Source organism: Pholcus phalangioides, unplaced genomic scaffold (genome assembly GCF_987345545.1).
Source record: "Pholcus phalangioides strain wild (caught in Gottingen) unplaced genomic scaffold, Ppha-v1.0 ptg000028l_1, whole genome shotgun sequence".
Taxonomy (NCBI): Eukaryota; Metazoa; Arthropoda; class Arachnida; order Araneae; family Pholcidae; genus Pholcus; species Pholcus phalangioides.
In genome coordinates this window covers 6,176,235-6,200,767 of record NW_028301618.1, presented here as the reverse complement: position 1 = coordinate 6,200,767, position 24,533 = coordinate 6,176,235, and the positions used below count along the sequence as shown (strand labels likewise).

Here is a 24,533-nt window from a genome sequence, read left to right as displayed (position 1 = left end):
TCGAGATTATTTATTATAATGCAATATTCTCATCGAGGAGAATATTCTCTGGAAGGACTATTATTAATTTCAGAATAATTCCCCAGTAATTTGTGAAAGTAGTCCTTTCAGAGAATGTTCTCAAGGATATGATATGTAACTATATTATAAATGAATCGCTAAATGTAAAAAAAGGGATCATGTCTCATTTTCTCAAGTTTTCCAGGAGAGGCAAAAAACGTATATCTTCTCTAATAATTTGTTTTTTGTAAAAAAAAATTGATTGTAGTGTCTGTGGAATACATTTAATGAAGCCCTGAGAGAGGATTTTAAATTTTAATTGCTTAAGAATGGTCACAGGAGAGTAAAATCTGATACGGACATGACCCTTTTTTACAATTAAACATTTTAGAGCCCCAATGAAGTGTCTCAGGAAAACACATAAACAAATGTATGCAGTGAAACAAACTTTATTTAACTTTTTATATTATACAAACTGTCTATTAGACCGGAATTATCTATATAAAATTGATTTTCTGTCTGTGTGTGTATGTTCTCTATACAAATCTACAATTTTAGATCGATCATCGCCAAATTTTGCATATATACCAAATGGGACCCGACTTGAACAATAGGGTACTTTAAAATTTTGTTAGACCAGGGCAAATGCCCCAAATGGGCAAAAAAACTGTCCGGCAACAATGGTTTTTGGGCCTCAACAATCACTTTCCGAACATTTACTTTGGTTACCGTGGTTCCCTAGCAATGCGTTTCAAACGTGTATATGCCTTTACAACGGTTTGTCACTTCTTTAATCCTGTTAGTATATGTATAATAGTTTATGACTTTATAATGGTTTGCCACATTTTCAATATACTCTCAGTAATGAGGCTTTTTGAATAGACGTCATAATCATCATCAGCATCGCTTTGAGAGTCAGGAAAAGGGTGATCCTCATAGAAATCAGTGCTAAAATTGTCGATTTTACTGTAGAAATGCGGAAATTAGTGGAATTTTTCCGCCCCATCAATAATTTTAAAAATTGTATTGAATTCTCGATTTTTGAAATATTCAGTTCGCTTAGAGATATACGAAGCCCAGGAAATCAAATACGAAGTAATTGGAGCCAAACCTATACTTTTGAGTTGGATATTCGAGCAATATCATTGATTTCATTTATATCTTCTCAAGTATGAAAATTAATGTCTCCATATTGTCTCTTTTGATATTTATTTGCATAAATTCATGTGGGTTAGGATATTTTAAAATTAGTTATGAGCCCGTGAAAAGTGCATCGAAAAAATTCCACAGCTTTAACTAAGGATTTTTTGAAGCTGGAACAGACAGATGGATAACTTGAAGTTCAGGGAGGGAGGGGGGGGTGGGATCGAAATACCTAGCGCTCCTTAAAAAAAGAAAAAAATATATTCATTTCTACGTTTCTGTGTAAATCTAGATTTGTTTATTTCATGAATCGCGCAGGTCGCCATATTGGTTAACTTGGACACGGTTTGTATGTCCCTCAAGAAAAAGAGTGAGATATCACGTGATCCAAAAAAGCCTCATTGAAGAAAACCAGAGCAGCGCCGGGTATTATAGCTAGTACACTATAAAAGTTTTATAAAAGTTATTTTATAAAATTTGAAAATTACAATCAATAATCGTACTGGTTATATTCGCGCAAGTGCAACCGATAGTCTTGTTGGTTGCATTTTTAAAGTTTTATAAAAATTTTTATCAAACCTTTATAGTGTAATCCCGGCCTGACAGGGATCAAAAGTACTCCTCCGGTTACCTTTCTAATGAGATAATGGTTGGTGCACTAAAAATCTGATCCCAAAAAATTGTTATACTCCACTGGGATGTACTTTTTGTTTTGTTCAAGTCCATGTTTTCTTTGGTTATTGGAAGTTTTGTCGATGAATAAGCCTTGCTTTTAGGTATTATTAGTGGTACACCAGGCTTTCTCAGTGGGAAGAGTCGTGAGCTAATACCATTGATGTATTGTGTACATTCCACTGTATGGGATGAATCTTTGTGAAGAAAAAAAATTGATGGTATTTGGCGATAGAAAAAGAAACGTTTGTTCTTTTGGGACATTCTTTCCCCTGCTTTCAAAATTTAAGACTTTCTTCTTGTACAGATTAGGCCACCACATCTTGAAATCGATAATGTCCTTACTTTCAAGTTTTATTACAGTAAACATTGATGCATTCCGGTTGATCAAATCCACATTTGGTCCACTGTGTACAATCTATTATTCTTTGATAAGTCTTTTTATCAGGGCGAAATCCCTATCACAGAGGGTAAACTTTTTCTGATGCATTTCTTACTCTCCTCGTTTCCTTTGCTTAGTCGAGACGTTTCCCTCCTGACACAAAGAAGAGTCTGATGTTACTTCCATGATTCACTAATGACTACATTTTGTTAATAATGTCAAATAACAACTCTTGGTCAACAAACAACGAAACGAAAACCTTATGAAGGTAACCTCAACAGAAAACCCTGCTGCCACCTGTTAGCGTTCTTGAGAACTAAATGTAAAAGGGGGTCATGTGTCCTGGACTAGACACCTTTTTACTTTTAACGTTCAATTTTCCTCAACATCTAGAGGCGAGACTTGACCCATTTTACCATAAAACGATGCATTAGCGTCTCTATTACACAAATCCATCAAAACAAAAATTGAAAAATGTGACACGACCCCTTTTTACATTTAGCGATTCAAATAACAGAAGAATATTTTCATCAAGTTATTTATAATAGTAGTCCTACCAGAGAATATTCTCCGAAAGATTATTCTCGAGAATTTTACATCTCTAATTATCATTTTTGTCTACAAGTTGACAGTACAGTGGTGGTCAGCTGAAGTTTTTTTTTTTTCGCAGTTTTCTAACTTTGAAACATCAATCAAAGCCAGTCTCCCACTTGAAAAAAAAACCTTTCCGCATACAGACTCTTCTAACACAATACTTACATAACATGAAAATTCAACCACTTACCAACTTCAAAATAAGAAAGACAGATGGCATCACCAGTAATAGAACAATAAACTAGCATAACTGACGAGTCTCGCTGCAGTGTTAAGCATTGTCATGCGTGTCTCTGGCTGTTACACTTTGAAACTTATCGCCAAATACTTACTTTTTTTTAATAGTCTTTTTATACAACTTAGGTCTATCGCCATGGGCGATTTACTACCTAGTGAGTTGTGCCAGAGGTATAAGCGTGTGTACCTAACAGTTTGAGTGCATATCTAGTGTTGTGTGTGATTTTTCAGTGCTGCCATCTATACTTCAGAAGTGTGATGACTGAATACTTGTACTGATGTAGGCCTATGGCGAGACTTTTTTAATGCAGAGATCGCCTCACACACACATTTGCACCTTGAAGTCTCAAGACACTGAACAAAACTGGAAAACATCTATTTATTTCAATTATTAATTCGGATACATGTCTACAACCCAATAATATATATATTATTTTTTCTATAACCAACGACAGCCGGAGAGGGAAGCGGAGCAAACATAATAGCGCTTCCATGTATCGGAAAGACAATACTGAAATTTACTTGACGAACTCTTTCTGGCATCTGCAAAGCAAATCAAACAAGCAATACATGTTTTGCTTGTTGTTAACGTACATTAGATTTGCCAAAAATACAGTAAAACCTCTCTTTTATAGCCACTGGGGGGGATGGGGGAAATTTAAAAAAATTGTCCTTAAAACAGGGGTGACCGTTAATCAGGGTTTTGAAATACATACTTTTATATTATACATGGGGGAAATTACTATTTGACCATAAAAGAGGGGCGTCCGTTAAGAGTTTTACTGTATATACATTTATTAATTTAAAATGAATGATGCATCTACAAAATCCCCGTTATCAACATATAAATCTATTACAACAGTTTTTATACAATATTTCAACACGATGTAATAAATACTGACCCTGTATATGTGTCCTCCATAAAATACTATGAAAACGATACAAAATCAAAGTTTAGAAACTCTGATATATAAGCTGATATGGAGCACCTCACTGGTATAAATCCGGTGATGATTAATCGGCCAATGGAAACAAGACCTTCAGAATATCATGCCCAGAGTCCCAAGGAACCACTTCACCGCTAATGTTATCTTCTGGAAGCTTTCTCAGCATCTTCAACATGCAGAAGCCGTTTCTGGCGAATATCAAGTCGTTCTGACGCAGTTTCAAAGCTGGACAGACGTCGTTGGAACCGTCCCCGATGTACGATATCCTTTCGTAAACCACGTCTTCCGCCGAAGCCATCTCGTCGAGGTAGGTTTGCAGGACGGATCCTTTGCAGATGTTGCGGGTACACCTCTTGCACCAGCTCTGGTTGTGGTACTCCTTTATCTGGAGGCAGCCGCTGTCGTCGAAGAAAGAAGGATTCGTGAAAATTTCTTTAACGGCGTGCCGGATGGAATTCTGTTCTAGAACGTAGTCTATGAAGAACGAGTTGGCATCCGATAATATGATTATGTCGTACGTTCCGGTCTCGTAAGCTCTCGTCAGCAACTGTTTCATCCCGGGCATCAGAGACATGCTGGAAAGGCACGATTTGTAGTCCTTCTCCCTCAAGCCACACCTGTGCATGTGGAGGAATATCCCGCGCATGTAAGCGGTCCAGCCGTTCTTGTCTTTGGCCAGTCTCTTCACATCGTCTGGGAGCTCAGATTCCGGGATGAGTGACCTCAACTTTGAATCGCTGTTCGCGTCCAGAAGGGTGTGGTCGAAATCTATGCCAATGAGAGATCTTTTCGGAGAATCCATCTGTGGATAGAAAAAAAACAACAAAAGATTGTCATATGACTCATAGTGAAGAATGCGGTGGAAACGTACATGTTGCAAGATGATACACAAAATAACTTGGTTAAAGTAGAGTTTAGGCACACCCCACTGGCGCCAAGATAAAGTTGCCCAAGGATTGCAACCCAATGCATTACGTACAGGGGATAAAAAGTTTTTTTCCTGTTTATCTGTTTTCTTTTTTCATCATCCTCCTGTCATGTCGGAAAAGTAAAATTATGCATGATAAAAGCAATGTTATGTGAAGCGTAAAACAATGTCGTAACCTGTAAGAAATTCTAACTTGTTATAAAAACCAATGGCTTTGATGAATTTAAAAATGCGAGATGCATCGCTATGGTCAGATAAAATGTCATGAAGTGAATAATGATTCTGACCAAAAGCGGTCGTAAAATGATGACGATGATGTGAACAAGTAAAAGCATGAGCAATGGCCAATGGACTTTGACAATGAGGGCACTCTGTTTGACTCTCTCGTAGTAATAGATATGATGGTGTGAGGCTAGAACTTCCGAAGGAACGTGAGGCTAGAACTTGAAGCTAGAACAAGCAGAACTTCCTCCTTTTGGTTAGTTCTGCAACTCGAATGCTAATGGCCAAGTGTGGTTTTGATGGCATGAAGTTTATTATCTATCTGATTGTTTCAATGATCCTGCCAGCGGGGATGTATCACTTCCTGGAGGATTGAGAAGTGGTCACTGCCAGGGAATAAAATTTTATTTTCGATGATAAGTGTTGTTTGAGCTGCGTTGTCTGCTTTCTCATCGGCCAGTATTCCGGCATGACCTGGTACCCAGTAAAACCTTACTGTGGTACCGTGATGCGTGAGGTAATGTAGTTCATGAAAAATGGGCTGCACTGAGAAAGTCACTATAAATGATGTATCGCAGGTGGCATTTGTGACATATATGACATAGAGACTGAAAAGGATAGCGTACAGTTCCGCCGAATAGATAGAGAGCGTGTCTGGTAGCTTGAAAGATGAATCCTCACAGCAGATGTAGGCCCAACCGACATGCCCAGGACTCTTAGAGCCAGGGTAGGCCTGTTATATTTTGCAATAATGCAACACGTATTTCAATCCCACACATGCTTAATATTCACTGAATCAAACGGAAGGTGCACTGGTACTACCCGTAAAAAAATATCACAAATATGGAAAATTAAATCCACCGGAGGAATAAATTCTGCGGGGAAACAAATTCACAGTGTAAGAAATAAAAATAAAAACCAATGGAAAAACAATCGGTGGTGAAATGTGACTGCGAGCAGTATACCAAGCGTGTGATGAACGCGAGTAACACATGAAGTTCAACAATAACTCACAAAATGTTTCGTACAATTATTAACATACCTGCATGCGAATATGTGCTTGAAATATAGAAAAGAGGAGGGACGCCATGAAATTTCTACAGTTGCAAAACCATGTATGCAATTTCAGTTTTATTTAGTCATGGCCCCCTCACTCACCTCCTCCTGAATATCCATGTTCGGAAAATTCACAGACTACAATTCATGCACCTCAGTTCGACATGAGCGAATGAATGCTCAAGTGGATTGGATTGGATTTTAAATTTTCTGGCGCAAGGACCAATTTGATCAAACTGCGCCAAAACAAATTATAAAAATAAGAAAAATCATCCTTTTGTCATGTCAAAATACTAAAACTATGCATGATAAAAAGCAACGTAAAGCATAAAACAATGACATGAATTGTAAAAATCTATAATTTATTATAAAAACCAATGGCTTTGATGAATTTAAAAATGCGAGATACATCGCTGTGGTCATTTAAAATGTCATGAAGTGAAAGATGACTTTGACCAAAAGCGGTCGTAAAATGATGACGATGATATGAACAAGTAAAAGCATGAGCAATGGTCAATGAACTTTGACAATGTGGGCACTGTGGCTGACTCTCTCGTAGTAAAAGATATGATTGTGTGATACGACTGTGTCCTATGCGCAACCGGGCAAGCAGAACTTCCTCCTTTCGGTTAGTTCTGCAGCTCGAACGCCAATCGCCAAGTGTGGGCTTGATGGCATGTAATTTGTTATTAATTTGATTGTTCCAATGGTCCTGCCAGCGGTGATGCATCACTTCCCGGAATGCTCAAGTGAACAAGTGAGTCAATTAAAGAGAAATGTTAGTGAGTGAATGAATGAGCAAAACTGGCCCGTCACTAAAGCTAGCTCATTCTTGCTCACTCGGTCAATCAGTCACTCATTATATTGCTCTCACTAAATTGCTCATTATATCACTCACTCACATTGTCACTCAATCACACACTCAGTAGCCGGTCACTCACTCAATCTCTAGGTTGTTCATTTACTCTCTAGGTCACTCTCCTTACTTGCTAGATCACTCAGTCAATCACTCACCAGGTCACATTCTATCATCAACTCACGAGATTGTTCACTCTATTGCACACTCTCAATTACTCACCAACACTATAACCACTCTGTCACTCACTCCCTAACTAACTACTGTATCGATTACTGACTCACTCGATTATTCTCCGCTCACTGATTTGTGTCTAACTGTTGTCTGAATTACATGGCAGTGAATTGTTACCTGTGAACCCTGAATATCTATATACAGTCTACCTCACTTGTGAGCACATCTGGGGACTCTGGGTTTCTGATAACAATAACTGCATGATAACTATATCTAAATGATAAGTACAGTGACCATACACCCTGTTTGGTCAAATGAGACCTATGGTTAATAAGTATTGGTAAAACATGACCACTGTTTTTTCTTTTCCCACATAATTGGTTGCGAAATGTTGAATCACTCCATTCCCCCCCCCCCCCCGATTCTACAACGGGACACCTACACCTCCCCCACGCTAAAACCCAACATTTTTTTTTTTATCCTGGAGGCGTTAGGAATGATACTGTCTCTCTAATATATGTCACAAATGGGTGACGTGGACTTTAGATACCCTTTGGAAAGTTGCCAAACATGGCACCTCAGTCACGTTTGTGTTTATTTTCTCTGTGCTTGCCTGCTCAGACTGTATTTTACTGTTTCGTTTGTCTGCTAGGGCTTTAAACCTGCTAAGTGAAATGATATTGATAAAAATTATATAAAATAATACTGATGTAATAACAATAATGGGGGTTCAAGGTGGATTAAGTTGACAATAATAACGGCTCGTGAAGCTGCGCCTCGCTATCATTCATTGATTCACAAATATTCCAACACATTTATATTGCAGTATAGGCCACTACATTTCTTATTCATTTTTTTAAATATTTATGTTTGAAGGAGTCATAAAAAAACAGAGCCTAAATCACGCCTACGGTTATAGATGCAGCAGTTTTCCTACGTCCCCTCTTATGTCTCATTTGCATATTCGCATGCACGTATGTTACAGACAAAATTTTTTCTGCACTATCAAATTGTAGATAATATTTATTGTATTGTATTAACACTTATAAAATGTTAAACTGCCTCTGTTGGGCAGAGGCTTTGTGACTTCAAACCTGCAAAGAATTTATCTTGCTGGTAAATTTCCATTTTCGTGACTTTTTTTTAATGGGAAATATGAGTATACTTGTGTATTCAATTTCGTGGAAATAAAGCATGTGCGTGGATATGCCTTATAAAGGGTGCACTTTTTCTCTCCGCTCCTATTAACCAACCCACACAACACCTATATATAAATGACTCCTATCTCACCTAAACACATCAGTGTATTTATTAACGAGTATTAACATTAATATTGCTGAAGGGAGAAACCCAAATTGCCCCAGCACTCTGACCTTCACATGACCATGTTTCCGAAGCGAGAGAGAGCGTTCACCAGGAAATCAAGATAGTCAGCCCTCTTCCATTTTGGCAAAAAAAAAAAACTAATGTGATTGGTTGAACAAAATTGCCTGACAACCAGCAACGTTGTTCTTTGGTTCTAACAGACACGTGCAGAGTGGTGCAACGTTCTTCGTTAAAAAAATCTGATGAGAGAAACTTAAGTGCGTTGCAACAAATTGTATGTATCAACATGAAAAAAAGTGAATTATTTTTTGGTGCTAGGTAAAAAAGTGTGCTAAAAGACACGATCTCCGATTCTAAATGTATGAAGTGGGATTCTTGGAATAATGTGTAAGGGGCCGTTCAAGTATTACGCAAGCAAATTTTTAGCCATTTTTGACCCCCTCCCCTGTCAGCAAAATTTCGTCATCAGCTCCGCCCCTCTGAATCCTAACTCATATTTTCATAAAGGGTGGTTGATGACGTAAGCATTATCCAACCCCCCCCCCCCCATCGGTGATGACGTAATACTTGAATGGCCCCTAACAACGGGGAAGGGTGAAAATTGCGATTATAATATATTACTGACTGGAAAGGGGGAGGAATACAAGATGTGATGGTGAGAGACCAATTACATAATATGGAATGACATGACCAGCGAATCAACATCATACATCACATGACAACGAAAATGACATTTCATAGATCACTTGAGAAAGTCTCTCGGGGGAAAAAGGAATTCGAATCAGGTCAACTGAAAGAAACTCGTCAATAAGGCTCGGATTCCTATGATCTGTCATATTTTAATTATTTTTTAGTGATCTGTCATATTTTAGGAACGTTCAAGCAATATTTTTTTTCTTTGGCCTTCTTTCATTCACCGAAAATTTTAATCTGTGGACATTTTTTTCAGAGATATATGCCGCCCTTATAATGAGTTCTGGTTTTTTTTTCCACATAACGTTTGCATTCCAAGTAGCCATTTTTTTTCTTCTTCAGAGGATCCTTCTGCTATGTTTCCTGAATGGTATGCCAACCACTTGTGAAAGATATTATCCATTCGGACACTGATCCCCATTCAGAAACCATTGCACCCAATGCATTATAATCATGCTTAATCATAAAGAATTTTGCCACTCGCACCGTCACTGTCAAACTTTAAAGTTCCGTAACACTTTTGAGATATGTTTCGCAATAAAAATCACTTCCAATTTCCCCCTCCTTAAATTTACCCCTCTCGTCCCTCCCTGTAATTCTGGCGCCATCTTAAGTTAATTGTTCAGAGTAAAAGGTTAAGTAAGTTTTCCCATGACTTTTTTTGGGGGGGGGGGAAGGGAAGGGGACATTTTCAGCACAGATAGTAGCAGCAGCGTTGTCGTGGGTACATCGTGAGGGATTTGCATCATGATGACTTCGGTTCAAATCCCACTGGTGGTGGAATGGCAGTTGGCTGAAGTTGATTTTCTACATTGTTTTCCAGCCTCAGGCGCAGATGCGAGTAGATCTACCCATTCAAAAGTTCCGCAACATATCTCACAACCATGGCTGCACCCAAAAAAAAAAATTATAGCCCTGCCTACAACTGCACAAATATTCACGCATTACACTTCACTCACAATTCGAGAAATACGGGTGGCAGCACTAACTTCATGCACGACGTTAGATATGCACAAGGGCAGTTAGGTATATCAGGAATCAGAACATAGACACACTTTCGGCACAACTCGCACCTGGAAGTGGATAATGAGGCAGTAAGTTGCTCAATGACGATAGACCAGAGTTATGCTCGGTTTAAAGGAATGACTGATCTGGAAGGACGCTGTCACTTATTTTGTTAAACATGTTGAAAGTTTTAGCAAGAAACCGATTTAATGTGCTGCAACATTGCAATTCAGCTCGAGAAACATCAACAAATATTTCTCACATTTGGCGATATTGCCTAGTCGCCAACTTGGCGTGTATACCCTGGATCTTGCCCCCATTTGGAAACAAGGGGATGACAAATATTGAGTAATAATGTTTTTATACGCACGCTTCCGTGACGAAGACAACGAAATTGAGAGCAGCGCCACCTATGACACCGAAACATTTGGACGTGAGACGAAAATTGCAATGGAGAGCATTTACGTAATTTATGAACCTCCACACGAAGCAACAGATACAATTCGTTCCCCTATTGCAATAAAGCAACTCACCAAGAACCGTTGTTGTTGTTGTTAATAGAGACGGCTTGAACTACCAGTATACTAAGTCTGATGCTATTATACGGGGCCAACGGCTCAAATGCCATTTTCTGCTCGATGAATGAGATCTCACACAATCCCGATTTTTTTGTCTTTTGTTTCCCTGATCATCCCAACTTTTTGGCAAAAGTGCCCAAATACAAGATTCATTGAAAGACTGGTTATGAGATGAAGATGACAAGGAAGGAGAATTCATCACTGCCCCCACGGGACTCGAAACCCGGTCTCTCGCTTGCAAAGCTGCATTAAGAGGCGGCTTTGCTCGCTTGCCAGCAAAGCCGCTTGAAAGATACTCTTAATGCAGCTTTGCTTGCCAGACGAGTGCTCCCTCAAACTTCCAGTTCACTTATTTTTTCAAAACCCAAGGGGATATCCAAAACAACTGACCTCCAAACAAGTAAGACCGTAAGAAATGAATTTCCACGCTCCACTTTATAGTAGGTGCTGCCATCTGATCTAAAATTTAAAAGTGACTAATGTAATGATGATGAAGTTCAAAGTAAAAAAAACTATATTCTTTATTCCACTCAGTTCCTTATAAACAAAGCTTATAAACTGAACTGGAAATTCAAACTGAAAGTTCGGTTATTTTGTTTGAGCATAAGGAGACGTCCAAACCAAATAACCTCTTAATGAGCAGACGACACAGACAAGAAGTCGGTTTGCTTGGTTCCCTACAAGCTAAGCTCACAAATAGAACTGGAAGTTTGAACTTTCAGTTCAGTAATTTCTTCAGGGCATAAGGAGACGTCCAAAACAAGGAACCTAGAGAAAAGCAGACGACAGAGGCTTGATTAGTGTTGGTGCTGCCATCTAATCTCGAAATTTCAGGCAACTCATGCGATGATGAAAAAAAGAGAGAGATTGTCATTTTTTTTAGCATAAAATTTTTTATGAGACAAAAATTTCGGGAACAAAATTCGTACATTTGCAATAATCGATTTTATGTACAAAAAATAATTATTTCCTTCCACAAAATAATTCAGACAATATGGATGATCGAACAAATAAGTGAAAATACGGATTATGTGGTCTTCGGATAGGGTTACCAGATTCAAAACTGAAAAAGGAGGACGTCTGGTGCGAGCCTTAGGCGGTGCCGCCTTAACGCATGCCCCCCCCCCACCCCCGGCCGTGCCCAAAGAGCCTCAAGAGAAGAGGTGCCTCAGAAAAACGAGACGTGGTTGAATTTTTCGTGAATTTTTCAGGTACGGCCTCCAAAAAATCCCTTGGCTTGGGGGGGGGGCATGTTGCTCTTAAGACGATCCTGCCTGTGAGCCCCACCCTTTGGTGGGGTCATGGAATTCCAGTACTTGATTCCTTTACTTCTATTAATTTACATTAATTAAACAAAAACAGCAATAAAAAATTCGAAAAAAAGATCAGTCGAATTGCAACGTATATTTGGGGGTTACGATTAAAGGGATGATGAAGCACTTGAAAAGTATGACAAAAATTTGTGTGTTCAATATGGTTCGAGCCACGATGAAGTGTCAGCAGGTGGACCACGTTAATTATTACTAATAATTTATGAATTTTGTAAAATTAATTTAAATGTCAGTCCCTCTCAATAGATCGTGTTTGATTACGATCCAGACTATCAACGCGTTCCTGAAATAATGAAAAAAATGAGTGTAATATAATGCGTTCTTTCTGAAAAAAAATAATACCCTTCCAGATTTATGTTCGTAACTCGAAAAGTTTGAAAGTCGGAGAGGAACTACATAAAAATTTTTAGAGGGGCCGCAATTTTTTTTTTTTTTATTGGGCTGCGAAATTCTCTTAAGCCCGGACTTGTCTTTGATTTTTGAATTTAAATATCCCAGGGAATAATGCACTTAAAAACATATAATTTGATTGTTGGGCTCAAAAGAGAAAGAGCAACAACTGTCTAATTGGAAGTTGGAGGACGAGGGGGGGGGGGGGGATCGTATTTAAAAATTTACACTTTTTATTTTGTGTACACTGTATTTTCATCCTCTAAACTCATACAGACTGATTTCTGGTCACATTTTTAAAATTAGAACCATACCACTAGACGAACGGTAGATGAGATAAAGGCTGTGACAACACTCCAAGGAGAAACCATTGAATCTTAGAATGACCATAAATATTACCAATAGACAGGGCTGTAACTAGTGGGGAGAAGGCGGGTCTGGTGCTCCGGGCGCATCCCAAAAGGGTGCGGAAATTTAACCATTTAACCTATCCTTCAGCATTACGAGGGAGGTGCCTAAATGAGTAGTTGTCGCGGCTAACCAAGTATCCAGTCGCGGCCCTGCGAATAGGTATCTTATTTTCTGATGAATCCCCGTTATATTGGGTATTTTTTTTTTCTTTTGGATAGATTTTCAAGTTTGTAATTTACATCTGCTAGTATTTCTTCTACTTCAATAGATCAAAATACACAGTTTATCCACTAATGACCCCCCAGAAATATTATCCTTATTCTGTAGAACTTGGTTTACTGCATGGGACTCATCTGTGCACCTCTCCGGGGGTGTCAAGTGACAATTAGATCTGGTTCCGATTTTCAAGAGTAAATATGCAAATAGGTAGGTAGGAATTTTTAGCTAGGTTGTAGTGCCTCTCTCAGAAAAATCACTTTGTATGTGGGCGTATGATAATGTTAAGACAGCCCTGGGCGTACTTTACGAAAAGCTAATCGAAAAACTCAGCAAAATAATGTGGTCTAGTTTGCAATATTATTAGTTTCTCATCTTTTGTGCCATCCAATATGTGATAATGATCTTCAACTGTACAATCAAGTGTGTTCTTAAAATTTTAGGATCTTCTATCGGATGATCGATGTTGAAAAAAAAATGTACATTTAAAAGTATAAATGTACATTTGATATTTTTTTGTGGTGCCCCCTTTTGTACTGATGCCCTAAGCACGTGCTTATTTTGCTTAATGGTTAATCCGGCCCTGCGATGTTGGGGTAAATCGATAAGCTATCCGTACTTGGAATGACAACCATAAGCATTCTTTATGGGCATTGTTTTTATCATGTATATATATTGTTTGTAATTGCATTTTTAATTGGGTTTTTTTTTCTCAAGCCGAGCACAACTCAGGTCTATCGCCATGGGTGTCTACTACCTAGTGAGTTGTGCCGGAAGTGTAAGTATGTGTACCTAACCGTATCTAGTGTTGCGCATGATTTTTTAGTGCTGCTATATATATCTCAGCAGTGAGGTGAGTGAAGTGTAATGACTGAATATTTGTACTGTTTGTAGGACTGTTGCTCCCTGTGGCGAGAATTTTTAACGGGGAGATCTTCTCGCATTTGCGTCTTCAAGTTGGGAACCACAGAAAACTAACTTCAGCCGACCACCACTGTGGTGACGGTGGGGCTCAGACCCAGGTCCCCGCGATGCGATTCCGTCACTATGACCACTCGACCACCACAGCGGCTTTTAATTGGGCTGCTGTAATTTTGAAACACATGACATCCATACTTGTTATGGGCATCTTTTTCTCAGCTACCTCGTTGGGCATTTTGCCTGTTGTGGCGTTGTATTTGTTCCCTATAAAACTTTGATCGGATATACTGCTTCACTTGGTTAACAAAACGAGACCTGACATATTATGTGTATCCAGTAATACTACTATTATCTCAGTTTTGTAACAATCCGAATGATTCATTGCTCGCACACTGCTACAGGTATATTTGGGGAGGTGGGGGAGGGAGTTCTTTTCTATGGAGTTTTTCATATATATATATATTCCCACATTCTACACACCTCTCTAATCTCATTTTATGCGAGAGAGAGAGGGGGGGACTTCTTCTTACTTCTCTCTTCCTCACACGAGATACCATCCAGAAACTCTTGCTGGTACGTGCAAAAGAGATCCATAACTTCATCTACCGTCAACTTCTTTTCACCACTTGTTCTTGAATGCCATCCTTATGCACCTCCAGTTCATGGTTTTACTCAAGCACACAATCTCTTCCACAAGTAGTGGCTCCTGTTCATCAGCTAGCCCCCTCAAAGTCACTTTCAACATAGTGTTTTTAAAAGTTGAAGAAGACAGTGAAATAAGCTGTGAAAGAATTCGATGAGATCATGTCCGGCTTCGGTCAGTACAATGCGACAAGTTTTGTGTTTTTTTTCGGAAATGTGGAATAGAAGAACAAAATGGGGGGGGGGGGGATAGCATAAAAAAGAGTTAGTTTTGTTAGGGAGGGGGAGGAGACATGAAATCACACAAGCAACAACAAAAAGTGATATTCTCTAACTCTTGATTGCGGATACTTGTAAATTCATGAATTTTTTTCTTCTTCGAAAAAAATGCCATGGTTCGAGAGGATATTCCGTCCTTTAGGACAAATTTAAGAGGTGCAAGAAAATTGTACAAAAATTTCTGGGATATTAAGTGAGAAGCAAAAATTTCTTGAGTAAATATGTTTGAGAATCTATCTTGAATAAATGAATTTTATATACAGTATTCATCAAGTGAAGTGGGGGTCCGGCCCGGATGTCCGGGTCGTGAGCGGCTCGAAAGATTGAGCTGTGAGGGGCGAGCGGTCGTTCCCGAAGCGAGTGATGCTTGCAGGATGGCCGACTTTACTCGCTAAGCCCTTTTTTTTTTTTTTTTTACCGTATGTAAGGGAAGCCCACTTCCACTATAATAATAATAGTAAATTTTCTTTTTTTTTACATCAGTACCCTCTCACAAGGAAGAAAAAGTGGGGAGAACAGCTGTTGGCAGAGAGCCAAGCGGTTCTCGTCTCTTCTTTTCCCTTTTTCACTCTCTCCGTGGTCTCCCATGGAGGAAACCTCCATGGTGGCCTCCAAACAGCTACCTATGACGTCACAGGAAGGGAGCGACATGACCTAGAACTCCTTAATACACAGTATATGAAGGCGTCTTAACATGACCCCCACATCCTGTAGCGCGGCCCCTATGCTTTGATCTTTTGCGGGCCCCTTCTGTAGTTTATAGCGTGAAAAAGCAAAAAAAAAATGATAACCGTCCCGGGCCCCAGGGCTAGAGCCCTCCCCCCCCCTATGTGGTTGTTGTTGGTAGTATGTTATATCCGAATTGCTTTCTATGTTAAGAGAGCGTTTTTCGTATTTCATATCCACAATGTATGTTTAAAGCATGGCATGTAATAATAAAAGTGAAAATACATTGAAGTGAATGGACCGAAATTCGGGAATTACAAAACCGTATGATATAAAGCCAGGGAGGAAGCGAATATTTTTGTGTTTCAGATAGTGATGGGCGATCCGCTCATGAACCGTCTAGAAGAGCGGCTCTTTTCAAAGAGTGAGTGAGCCGCGGTTCTTAAAAAAAGAACCGCGGCTCTTACACTTCCATCGCATACAAGAAACTACCAAGAACAAGCAGGCTTTTGAAAACGTTGTGAAAAGAACCGTGGCGGCTGACGGCTCATATTGCCGACTCCTGTTGGCTACAAACGAACCGTGACAAGCCGAGAGCCGCAGAAATGAAAGTGAACCGTTTCCCGTTGAAACGCTTCTTGTAATTGGTCAGAAATGACCCGTGAATCGCTTCTTTTTTCGTTTGTGTTGCCTGCTCCTATTGGCTGCAAATGAACCGTGAAGAGCCGTGAGCCGCAGAAATGAAAGTGAACCGTTGCCCGTTAAAACGCCTCCTGTAATTGGTCGAAAATGAGCCGTGAATCGCTTCTTTTTTCGCTTGTGTTGCCTGCTCCTATTGGCTACAAATGAACCGTGGAAATTCAAATGAGCTGTGTCTTGTTAAAAGGCCTTCTGTGATTGTTAGAACTGGTTTCTTCCCATGTCCCACACCTTCCCCTCTAAGAAGTAAGAACGCGTTGGCCACTCTTTCTCCCCCTCCCCTTTTGCTTGTTACATATATTTTTATTTTTTTACGTTTTTCTTTTTTTGCTCTTTCACCTCGAACTGGGTGCACCTGTTGGAGAGGGGACGGAATTATTTTCCTTATTATTATTGTTATTTCAATTGTTAACCAGTGCAGTCGTATGAGGCGATCCCCGGAGGATCTCAGATGTAGAGGCCTCGTGAGAATGAGATAATAAAATTTTCAAAAGTTTTGGGGAATTTTTAGCCCGATAGAGCCGGGCCGCAACTAGGCGAGGGGGGGGGGGGAGTAGGTGGGTCTGGTGCCCGGGCGCTGGACTAGTGAGGGAGTCGGATGCACCCTTTTAACTGCTCCTTCTACATTACACGGGGGCGCAGAAATGCAAGCTTGACCCGGCTCAAAAAGTTCTAATTGCGTCCCTGGATTGGGGGGGGGGGGGGGGGGTCCCAGGATTGCTGTCAATACGGCCCTGCTGTTCACCTCGGATTTGTTACCCTTCTTGAGCTGATAGAAATCATTTTACCCAATTTTTCTTCCTTTTGATCGATATTAATTTTTTTTAGCTCTTCCACCTCGGATTTGGCGCCCCTCCTCGAAAGGATAGAAATAATTTTCTTTAAATTTCTCTTTCTTTGGTAATTTAAAATTCTTTTTCTCGCCTTCTCACCTCGGAGAGATGTGGACTTTCTCCTAGAGAGGAGTGAATCCATTTTCCCTAACTTTTCTTTGAATAATAAGATTTTCTTTATTTTGCTCTATCTCTCATCACTGATTTTTCGCCCCTCAAAAAATCATTTCCCTAATTTTTTTCGACTTTTTCACTTCGGATTTGATGCCTTTCCTAAGAACAGACAGAAATCGTTTTCCTTCATTTTTTGTGGTTCTTTAATTTTTTTTCCATTCTTCCACCTCGGTTTTGTCTCCCCCCCCCCCCCTCCCCTTACAGCGGACAGAAATCATTTCCCCAAATTTTTTGCGTCGTTCTTTAAAATTGCACCCTTGCATCTCGGATTTTGTGCCCCTCCTAAGTGGACAGAAAGAATTTTCGCAAATTTTTTTTGCAGTCAATAAACTTTTTTTTGCTCTTTCTTCACGATTTTGGCGCCCCTCCTAGAGTGGACAGAGATCATTTTCTTCTTTTTTGTTTTTTTTTAAATATTCCCTCTTTCACCTCGGATATGGTGCGCCTTTTGGAGGGGACACGAAATCTTTTTCCTTATTATTATTTGCCTATTCACCAGTGCAGTCTTACGCACGGGCCTACCCGGGACGTCCCCGAGGGGGGGGGGGTGTTCGTGAGGTCCCTCAGAGGAAGTCTCATGAAAATTAGATGTTACATTTTTTAATAGTAGGCGTAGGCAAGAGGTAGGCCTAAATTTTTAGTCAGATGGAGAAGGGCCGCAACAAAGGGGAGGGGGAGTAGGCGGGTGCGGTACCCGGGTGCTAGATTAGTGGGGAAGCCGAATCCACCTTTTAACTGCTCCTTCCACATTACACGGAGGCACAGAAATGTAAGCTTGTCCCGGCTCAAAAGGTATCTAGTTACTGCTCTGCATTGGGGTGGGAGTACCAAGATCAGGGGCGTCGGAAGTGTTTCGAACCTGTGGGTGCCCGTCTTGAGATTCATGCAGGAAATTTCGATTTTTGAATCAATTCTGTGGGTGCTCGAACCCGTTCTACAAACTTCCGTGGGTGCTCGAGCACCCACAGCACCCCCGGCTCCGACGCCACTGACCAAGATGCTCTCAAAACGGCCCTGCTCTTCACCTCGGATTTATTGCATCTCTTAGAGAGCTGACAGAAATCGTTTTCCCTAATTTTTCTCTTGATCAATATAAATATTTTTTCGCTCTCTCACCTCTGATTTGGCGTCCTCTTAGAGCGGCGCCTCCTGTGGTCGTACGGTTGTGCAACCCAGCGGCCCTTGCATAATTTTTAATTGAAATTTTAATCGTGATTTTTAATTGAAATTTTAATCGTGATTTTTAATTGAAATTTTAATCGTGGTTTTTTTAATTGAAATTTCACATGCATATATATATATAATTTGTATTATAATTTCATACTCATAATTTTTTTAGTCACAATTCCACATATAATTTTCATTGAAATTTCTGTCGTCTTCAAGTTTCATGCATAATTATACTTATATTTCACTCACAATTTTTAAAATTACAGTTTTACACAATATCCCATTTCACCCCTGCAATATCTCACATATTTGTTTTTTTCTATTGAAATTTCCCTCATAACTTGAATTTTACTCCATTTTACAAGTCGTCAAATCATTCAGAATTTGTTTTTACAGTGATCCCGCTTATAACGTTTTTCAAAAAATTGTCATGAGAAAACGTTGTAAGTGAAGAAACGCTTTAAACAGGAAAAATCTTCACGAGAATTACTTAATGTTGATACCACGAAAATAAGTCGTACGAAGCGGTAGAAAATTATAAGCGGGATCGACTGCATTTTTTTATTCAGGAATTTTTCCGCAGATTCATTCTATGTTTTTATATTCTTATTTTTGTGGGCATTTTTGACCAGTTTCTCCATGAGTGGGTGATATCCCCTTCCCATGAAATGACGGGGGGGGGGGGGGGTTATGAAACTTATCAGTGGGGCGTTCATAGCTACGAATACAATATAGCAGTATTTCTCAACCTCTGGTCCGCGACGATGGCATAAGTGGCCAGCATGGACACTCGATAAAATTATTCACCCTTTGAAATAGACGTTAATAATTACAATACGGCTTCAAATAAAATTATACCTTTGTACCGAGGTTCCCCACATCATCGAGGGGGAATGCAACAAAATTGCAATCATGAACACGAGATATCACTACATTTAGTCGAAAGTCGCAATTCATTGCTTCAAGTGTAATTTGCTAATTACTGCTAAAATTGCTGAATGGCGTGGAAATAAAGGGCTACTGCAAATCACAGTAAACAAAAATGTATTTCACGAAAAAAATATTCAAATATGACCTGATGATCATATTTCATTGAGAAAAATAAAATTCGGTATAAACTGGCATCTTAAATAATAATCTGTACAAAACGGGACATCATCAATTGCCATCAGAAACATTGTCCGAAGTAGGCATAATCATCGATTGTAATTAAAATTCCAAAAAAATTGCTACAAAAAATTAAACCTGATTTATGTCGGCATTACACTATAAACGTTTTGTAAAAGTGCTTGTATAAAACTCGAAAAATACAACGAATAAGCTGATCGATTACATTCGAGCAAATGCAATCGATCAGTTTATTGGTTGTATGTTTCCAAGTTTTATACAAGCACTTTGACAAAACTTTTATAGTGTAATACTGGCCTTTTATGTATAAACCTGACAAATATGCCAGATAAATATTTACAAGTTTTTTCCATAATTATCGTAATGTAGTGTAATATAATGAAAACACTGTGTGTGTGTAATACGGGACACAATTGGTCCGTAAATTTGTTTCGGACATTTTACTGGTCCTTGTTTTCAGGAAGGTTGAAAAAAACTGCGATGGAGAATATTTTCTGTGGGATCGTTCCAAACGTTTCAGACTTAACCAGAATGAAATTTTGCCTCCTGGTACTGGCCCTTACGGGTCAACTGTGGGCTTACAAACAAATTGTAGCCTCGTGGAGACTACGTGTGAGGAGAAAGGCAAGTGAGTATTTGTGTGTGTGTGTGTGTGTGTGTGTGCGTGTGTGTGTGTATTATGTGAGTGCGGTTGTGTAAAAGAGAAAAATTTTGTCAAATCCGGGTAACTGTCTGGTACTGTCACTTTTTAACACAATTTTGCAGATAAAACGCTCCACAACCTTCTATTAAAAATGTTTACACTTGGAAGAGAATAGAGAAAAAAAGGTGTCGAAAAGACAATTGGAGAAAGTTTCCATCATGTACTCACTAATGCGAGCTTCGACAATTTTTTTTTTCTGGTCATTTTCAGGAAATAGAAGAAAAAGTGGGAGGTGGGTGAATATATAGGAGGAAAATTTGGTTAGTTATTGTTAGTGGGGGGAAGATGATGTCAAGGGAGGGGGTGAAAATTTTGACAGTGACAAATCAAAAGTAACAAAAAATTATGCGCTTTTGCTTCAAAAATATTTAATGAAGTAGCAATTTGTGATATCATGGTTCAATGATGTCGGTCTTTTGGGGCAATATTGTTGTTGACACAATAAAAAATTTTATATACATGTTGAGCAAAGTTCAACAAATTCCTGGGTAAAATAATTTCAAACTTGATTAAGCATATATTTACAATAGGAGAGAACTCTTTCTCATTCTGCAGGGCCCTCTGACGCGGAAGAGTGCTTGAATTGTTGGTCTCGGTGGGAGAGCCATCCACGGATGACAACATTACAACTTAAGCCTTTTTACTTAAGCCTTTTTTGGTGCATCGAGGGAAAGCCATCGATGCTATTGTTGTACTGTAAACTAAATAATGTTGTATTGTGAACTAATAATAATAAATTTGTCTCTGCGATCCGATCATCAGCGCCCTTTGTTGAGGAAGAATTCATGGGCGATGATCCGCTGACAACGAGCGAAGTGCTATTCTCCTGTTGTCAGCAAGTGCGTTACTTTTTTGTTATTATTATTTCTTTTAAATGGATTTTTTTTTCAAACATTTCGTACCTTCAGTTGGGGCTTTTTATATGTAGACAGCTGTTTTTGTTGGCCTTCCTCTTTTTGTTTTAGAGCAGCGTTTCTCAACCGGTGCTCCGCGGTGACTCAAAGAAAATAAAATAAATCAGTAAATTAGATTGATACATGAAAAAAAGAGGCATAAAGGGTTCCGCCATAAAAAATTATATATAAATCTGGCTCCTCAAGTCATACAGGGCTCCGCAATAAAAATTATATACTGAGAAGGGCTCCGCAAGTCAAAAAAGGCTGAGAACTCCTGTGTTAGAGGGTTGGCGATTAAAAGAATTGTTTTTGTTTGATTAAAAATGTATTTCTTGGTTGAACACATTTATTTGCAATTTTGTGTTCAGTGGAACTGAATTAGAGTTCGTTCCAAGGGAGGTCCAAAATTTGTTTGGGCCTTCGAAATTTCCAGATCTCATCATGTCGTAGTCCCCAACGTCTCTTATATGTTGGTGTTGTGAGTTGCCCATTCTGTCAAATTGATTGAGGTTTAATTCTTGTACGGATGACCAAATATGGGAGAGTTGAAGGTCCGTTCATATGTTGATGTAACGAAGGAACCAGTGCTTTTGTTAGCTGTCGAAGGATTTTATTTTGTCTCACTTGCAGGGTTTTTATATTTAGTTTGCGTTCGTGGGCGAACACCGATGAGACGTAAAGCATTGTGGGTCGAAAAAATGGATTTGTATAGAATTATTTTTTCTAATAGTGAATTTCGCTCTGAGGAGTTTCAGGATCAGTGAGGAAAGTTTTCTCTCTGAGACGAGGGCGGTAAAAGAAAAAACGTGGGGAGACTATGCTGAAGCAATTGACAATCGTACCAACTTACCACGGAAGGAAGTGTAATGTGCGTCACTTATTTTTGATTTTTCAGGTGACTAAAAGAAAAACGAATCATTTGCTTAAGGTAGTGGTTCTCAAAGTGGGCGCCGCGGAAAGCTGGTGTGCTATTGATGTGTACTTGTTAAGTGCTTCGAAGCGATTCTCAGACTGCTTTGAGAAGTCGCGGATAGACACTGAGTCTAAGGGAGTCGAAGGCGAAAAAAAGCTTTAGAGAACCACTGGCTTAAGGGTTTTATATAGACGTTGCTTGGATCGCAAAAAGAAATTCTTCAGAAGTTTTCTTTACTGTTTAATTCCACCTCCCCCACAAGAATTTCATTGGTGACTCCCTTTTAGTCCCCCCTTCCCGGTCTTCTTTGCCTCCTGCTAAAATCTACTTCGAAATGAACAGTGACTCAATTGGCACTGCTGCGTACTAGTTTCTTAATATTTTGATTATTTCTAAGTATGCGTGTACTGAGTACACTGTATTGATTGTTGTTGATGTAGAATTCTAATATATTCCATCCGTGCTAAATAGGAACGTTTAAAGTTAAAATATTACGGTATTTATGTGTTACAGTGAATGTGATAAATTCGGAATACATGTTTGAACGAAATTTATCAAACTCATCAAAATGGTCGGCGATTATGCATAATCAACGCATAGATGAAATTTACCCTAACAGACACTGCATATTGGTTTAATGTATTTTTTTACTTAGGGACAGATGAGCTTAAATTTCTGATCAAGACGTTTATATTTTGGGAGTTCTCTCGAGACAAGTTAATCGACGAAACCCCTTGGGGAACCGACCAGCAGACTCAAACTCGAAGCCTTTTAAAAATCAAAAACTGGCTTCAAAGGGGGAAAGAGCATAGGAATGGTCCCGGGTACGGAGCCATTGTAAATATTTGCTTTTGTGCCCTACCTTCAGTAGTTATTTATCCTATCGAGGTTTTAACATGGGGTGCTTGTGTGGATGCCGACTGAGGGACGCTAGTCTAGACTAGCGTTGAAGTTCCCTAGTTGAAGAATGAAAGGTTCCCAGGGATTTGTTAACTATTGTGATGAGATACTTGACACAGTATATTTAACTACTTATGTGGGGACGAAGAAAATGACATGAAAGCTCTCCGGCTTATTGTGGGAATATGACGACGCAAAGAAGATGCATATTCATATGGCGAATGAGTGCACAAAAACACGGGTGGCAGGCACAGAAGAGCGGTTTTTTTTTCTTTTTTGACACCTTTCCGTTTCCATGCGTCTAGTTTTGTGTCCGAGAAATACCACAATCACATATCCCGCGGTAAAGATGTAGTGAACAAACAACATCGTTCGTGTATTTCGGACAATTAAAACTGTTGTTAAGCACTGAATGGTTCTGTTGTGAGTAAAGTTGTGGTGGTGAACTGCAAAAAACTTAACAAAAAACATAAAGGCCTGCAAACAAAAAGCTACTCTTTCTTTCTACACTCTATAAGCTACACAAAAGAACTAGTTATGCACTTTTTGTGCACATGTTATTATATAAAGCAGCGTTTCTCTTTCCTTTTTTTTTGCCCGTCGCCCCCTTCGAATATTTTTTTTCTCGTGGCGCCCCTGAGTCTTCGACCCTCATCTAGAAGCAAGATCGTTTATACGTATTGAATTGATTTTTTCAGTGAATTTATGCTGAATGAAAATTTTTGCAAATAAAATTGGCCTCCAGACCACTGGCTTAGAATTTATTGAGCTGCCCACTAATCCGAATTCTATTCAGGACCGTATCAACATCATGGGCCCCCTCAGGCAAAGTGATGCTATGGTAGTCCTACACTTAGCAGGAAATAAACAGCCTACATATTTCCTACTTATTTTAAAAATTTATTGCACTATACAAAATATCATAAGGTGGAGTCACTTGTGTACATGAGACCCCGGGCATGAACCCTCACAAGAGTGGGACTGACAGAGCTGCATCCCAGGGCCTGATATGGTTTTCATCATTTTTTGTTTTTCCCACTAAATTTAATATAGAGAAGGGGGTCTGTGAAAAATGTAGCCGGAGGCCTGCGAAAAACCCCATCCTAGGGAACCTGCTGCAAAATGTGGGGGGTGAGGCCCGGGTGAGTCCATGCCCTAAGACGGCCCTGGTTTCGTTGGATTCTGCAAGTGTATAGTCAATATAAAAGCATTATTTCTTCACACCTTAATTTTTCTTCTCAGCTCTCTGCAGCCCTCCAAACCACCTGTCACGGCCCCTTTCTAAATTTATTGCATCTCCGTGATTCCTAAATTTCTACACAAATATTGAGTTTTGAACACCCCTCCCCAACCACTATTTACTGCTCCCGACATTTCCTATTATTTTACGCCTATGATGATGTGGTACTGACTTAAATTCTTCACGGTTGTAATCGCAACAAAATGTA

General features: G+C 39.3%; 1 protein-coding gene across 4 annotated transcripts in view; it reads right to left on the bottom strand.

Moving 5' to 3' along the window:
* Positions 1–3,393: 3,393 nt before the first annotated feature.
* The window catches only part of LOC149067834 (pyridoxal phosphate phosphatase PHOSPHO2-like), a 31,864-nt gene continuing 10,724 nt past the window's right edge, over positions 3,394–24,533 (bottom strand). Inside the window, exons 1-2 of one of the 4 annotated variants that reach the window (XM_089252207.1) lie at positions 10,769–10,879; positions 3,394–4,777 (exon numbers count right to left, since the gene is read on the bottom strand). In XM_089252207.1, the coding sequence (XP_089108333.1) occupies positions 4,043–4,777 (735 nt within the window). In that variant the 5' untranslated portion in view covers positions 10,769–10,879 and the 3' untranslated portion in view covers positions 3,394–4,042. Of the gene's footprint in view, positions 4,778–10,189; positions 10,561–10,605; positions 10,880–24,533 lie in introns of those variants that run through there. The other 3 variants (XM_089252205.1, XM_089252208.1, XM_089252206.1) reach the window with 3 other exon arrangements.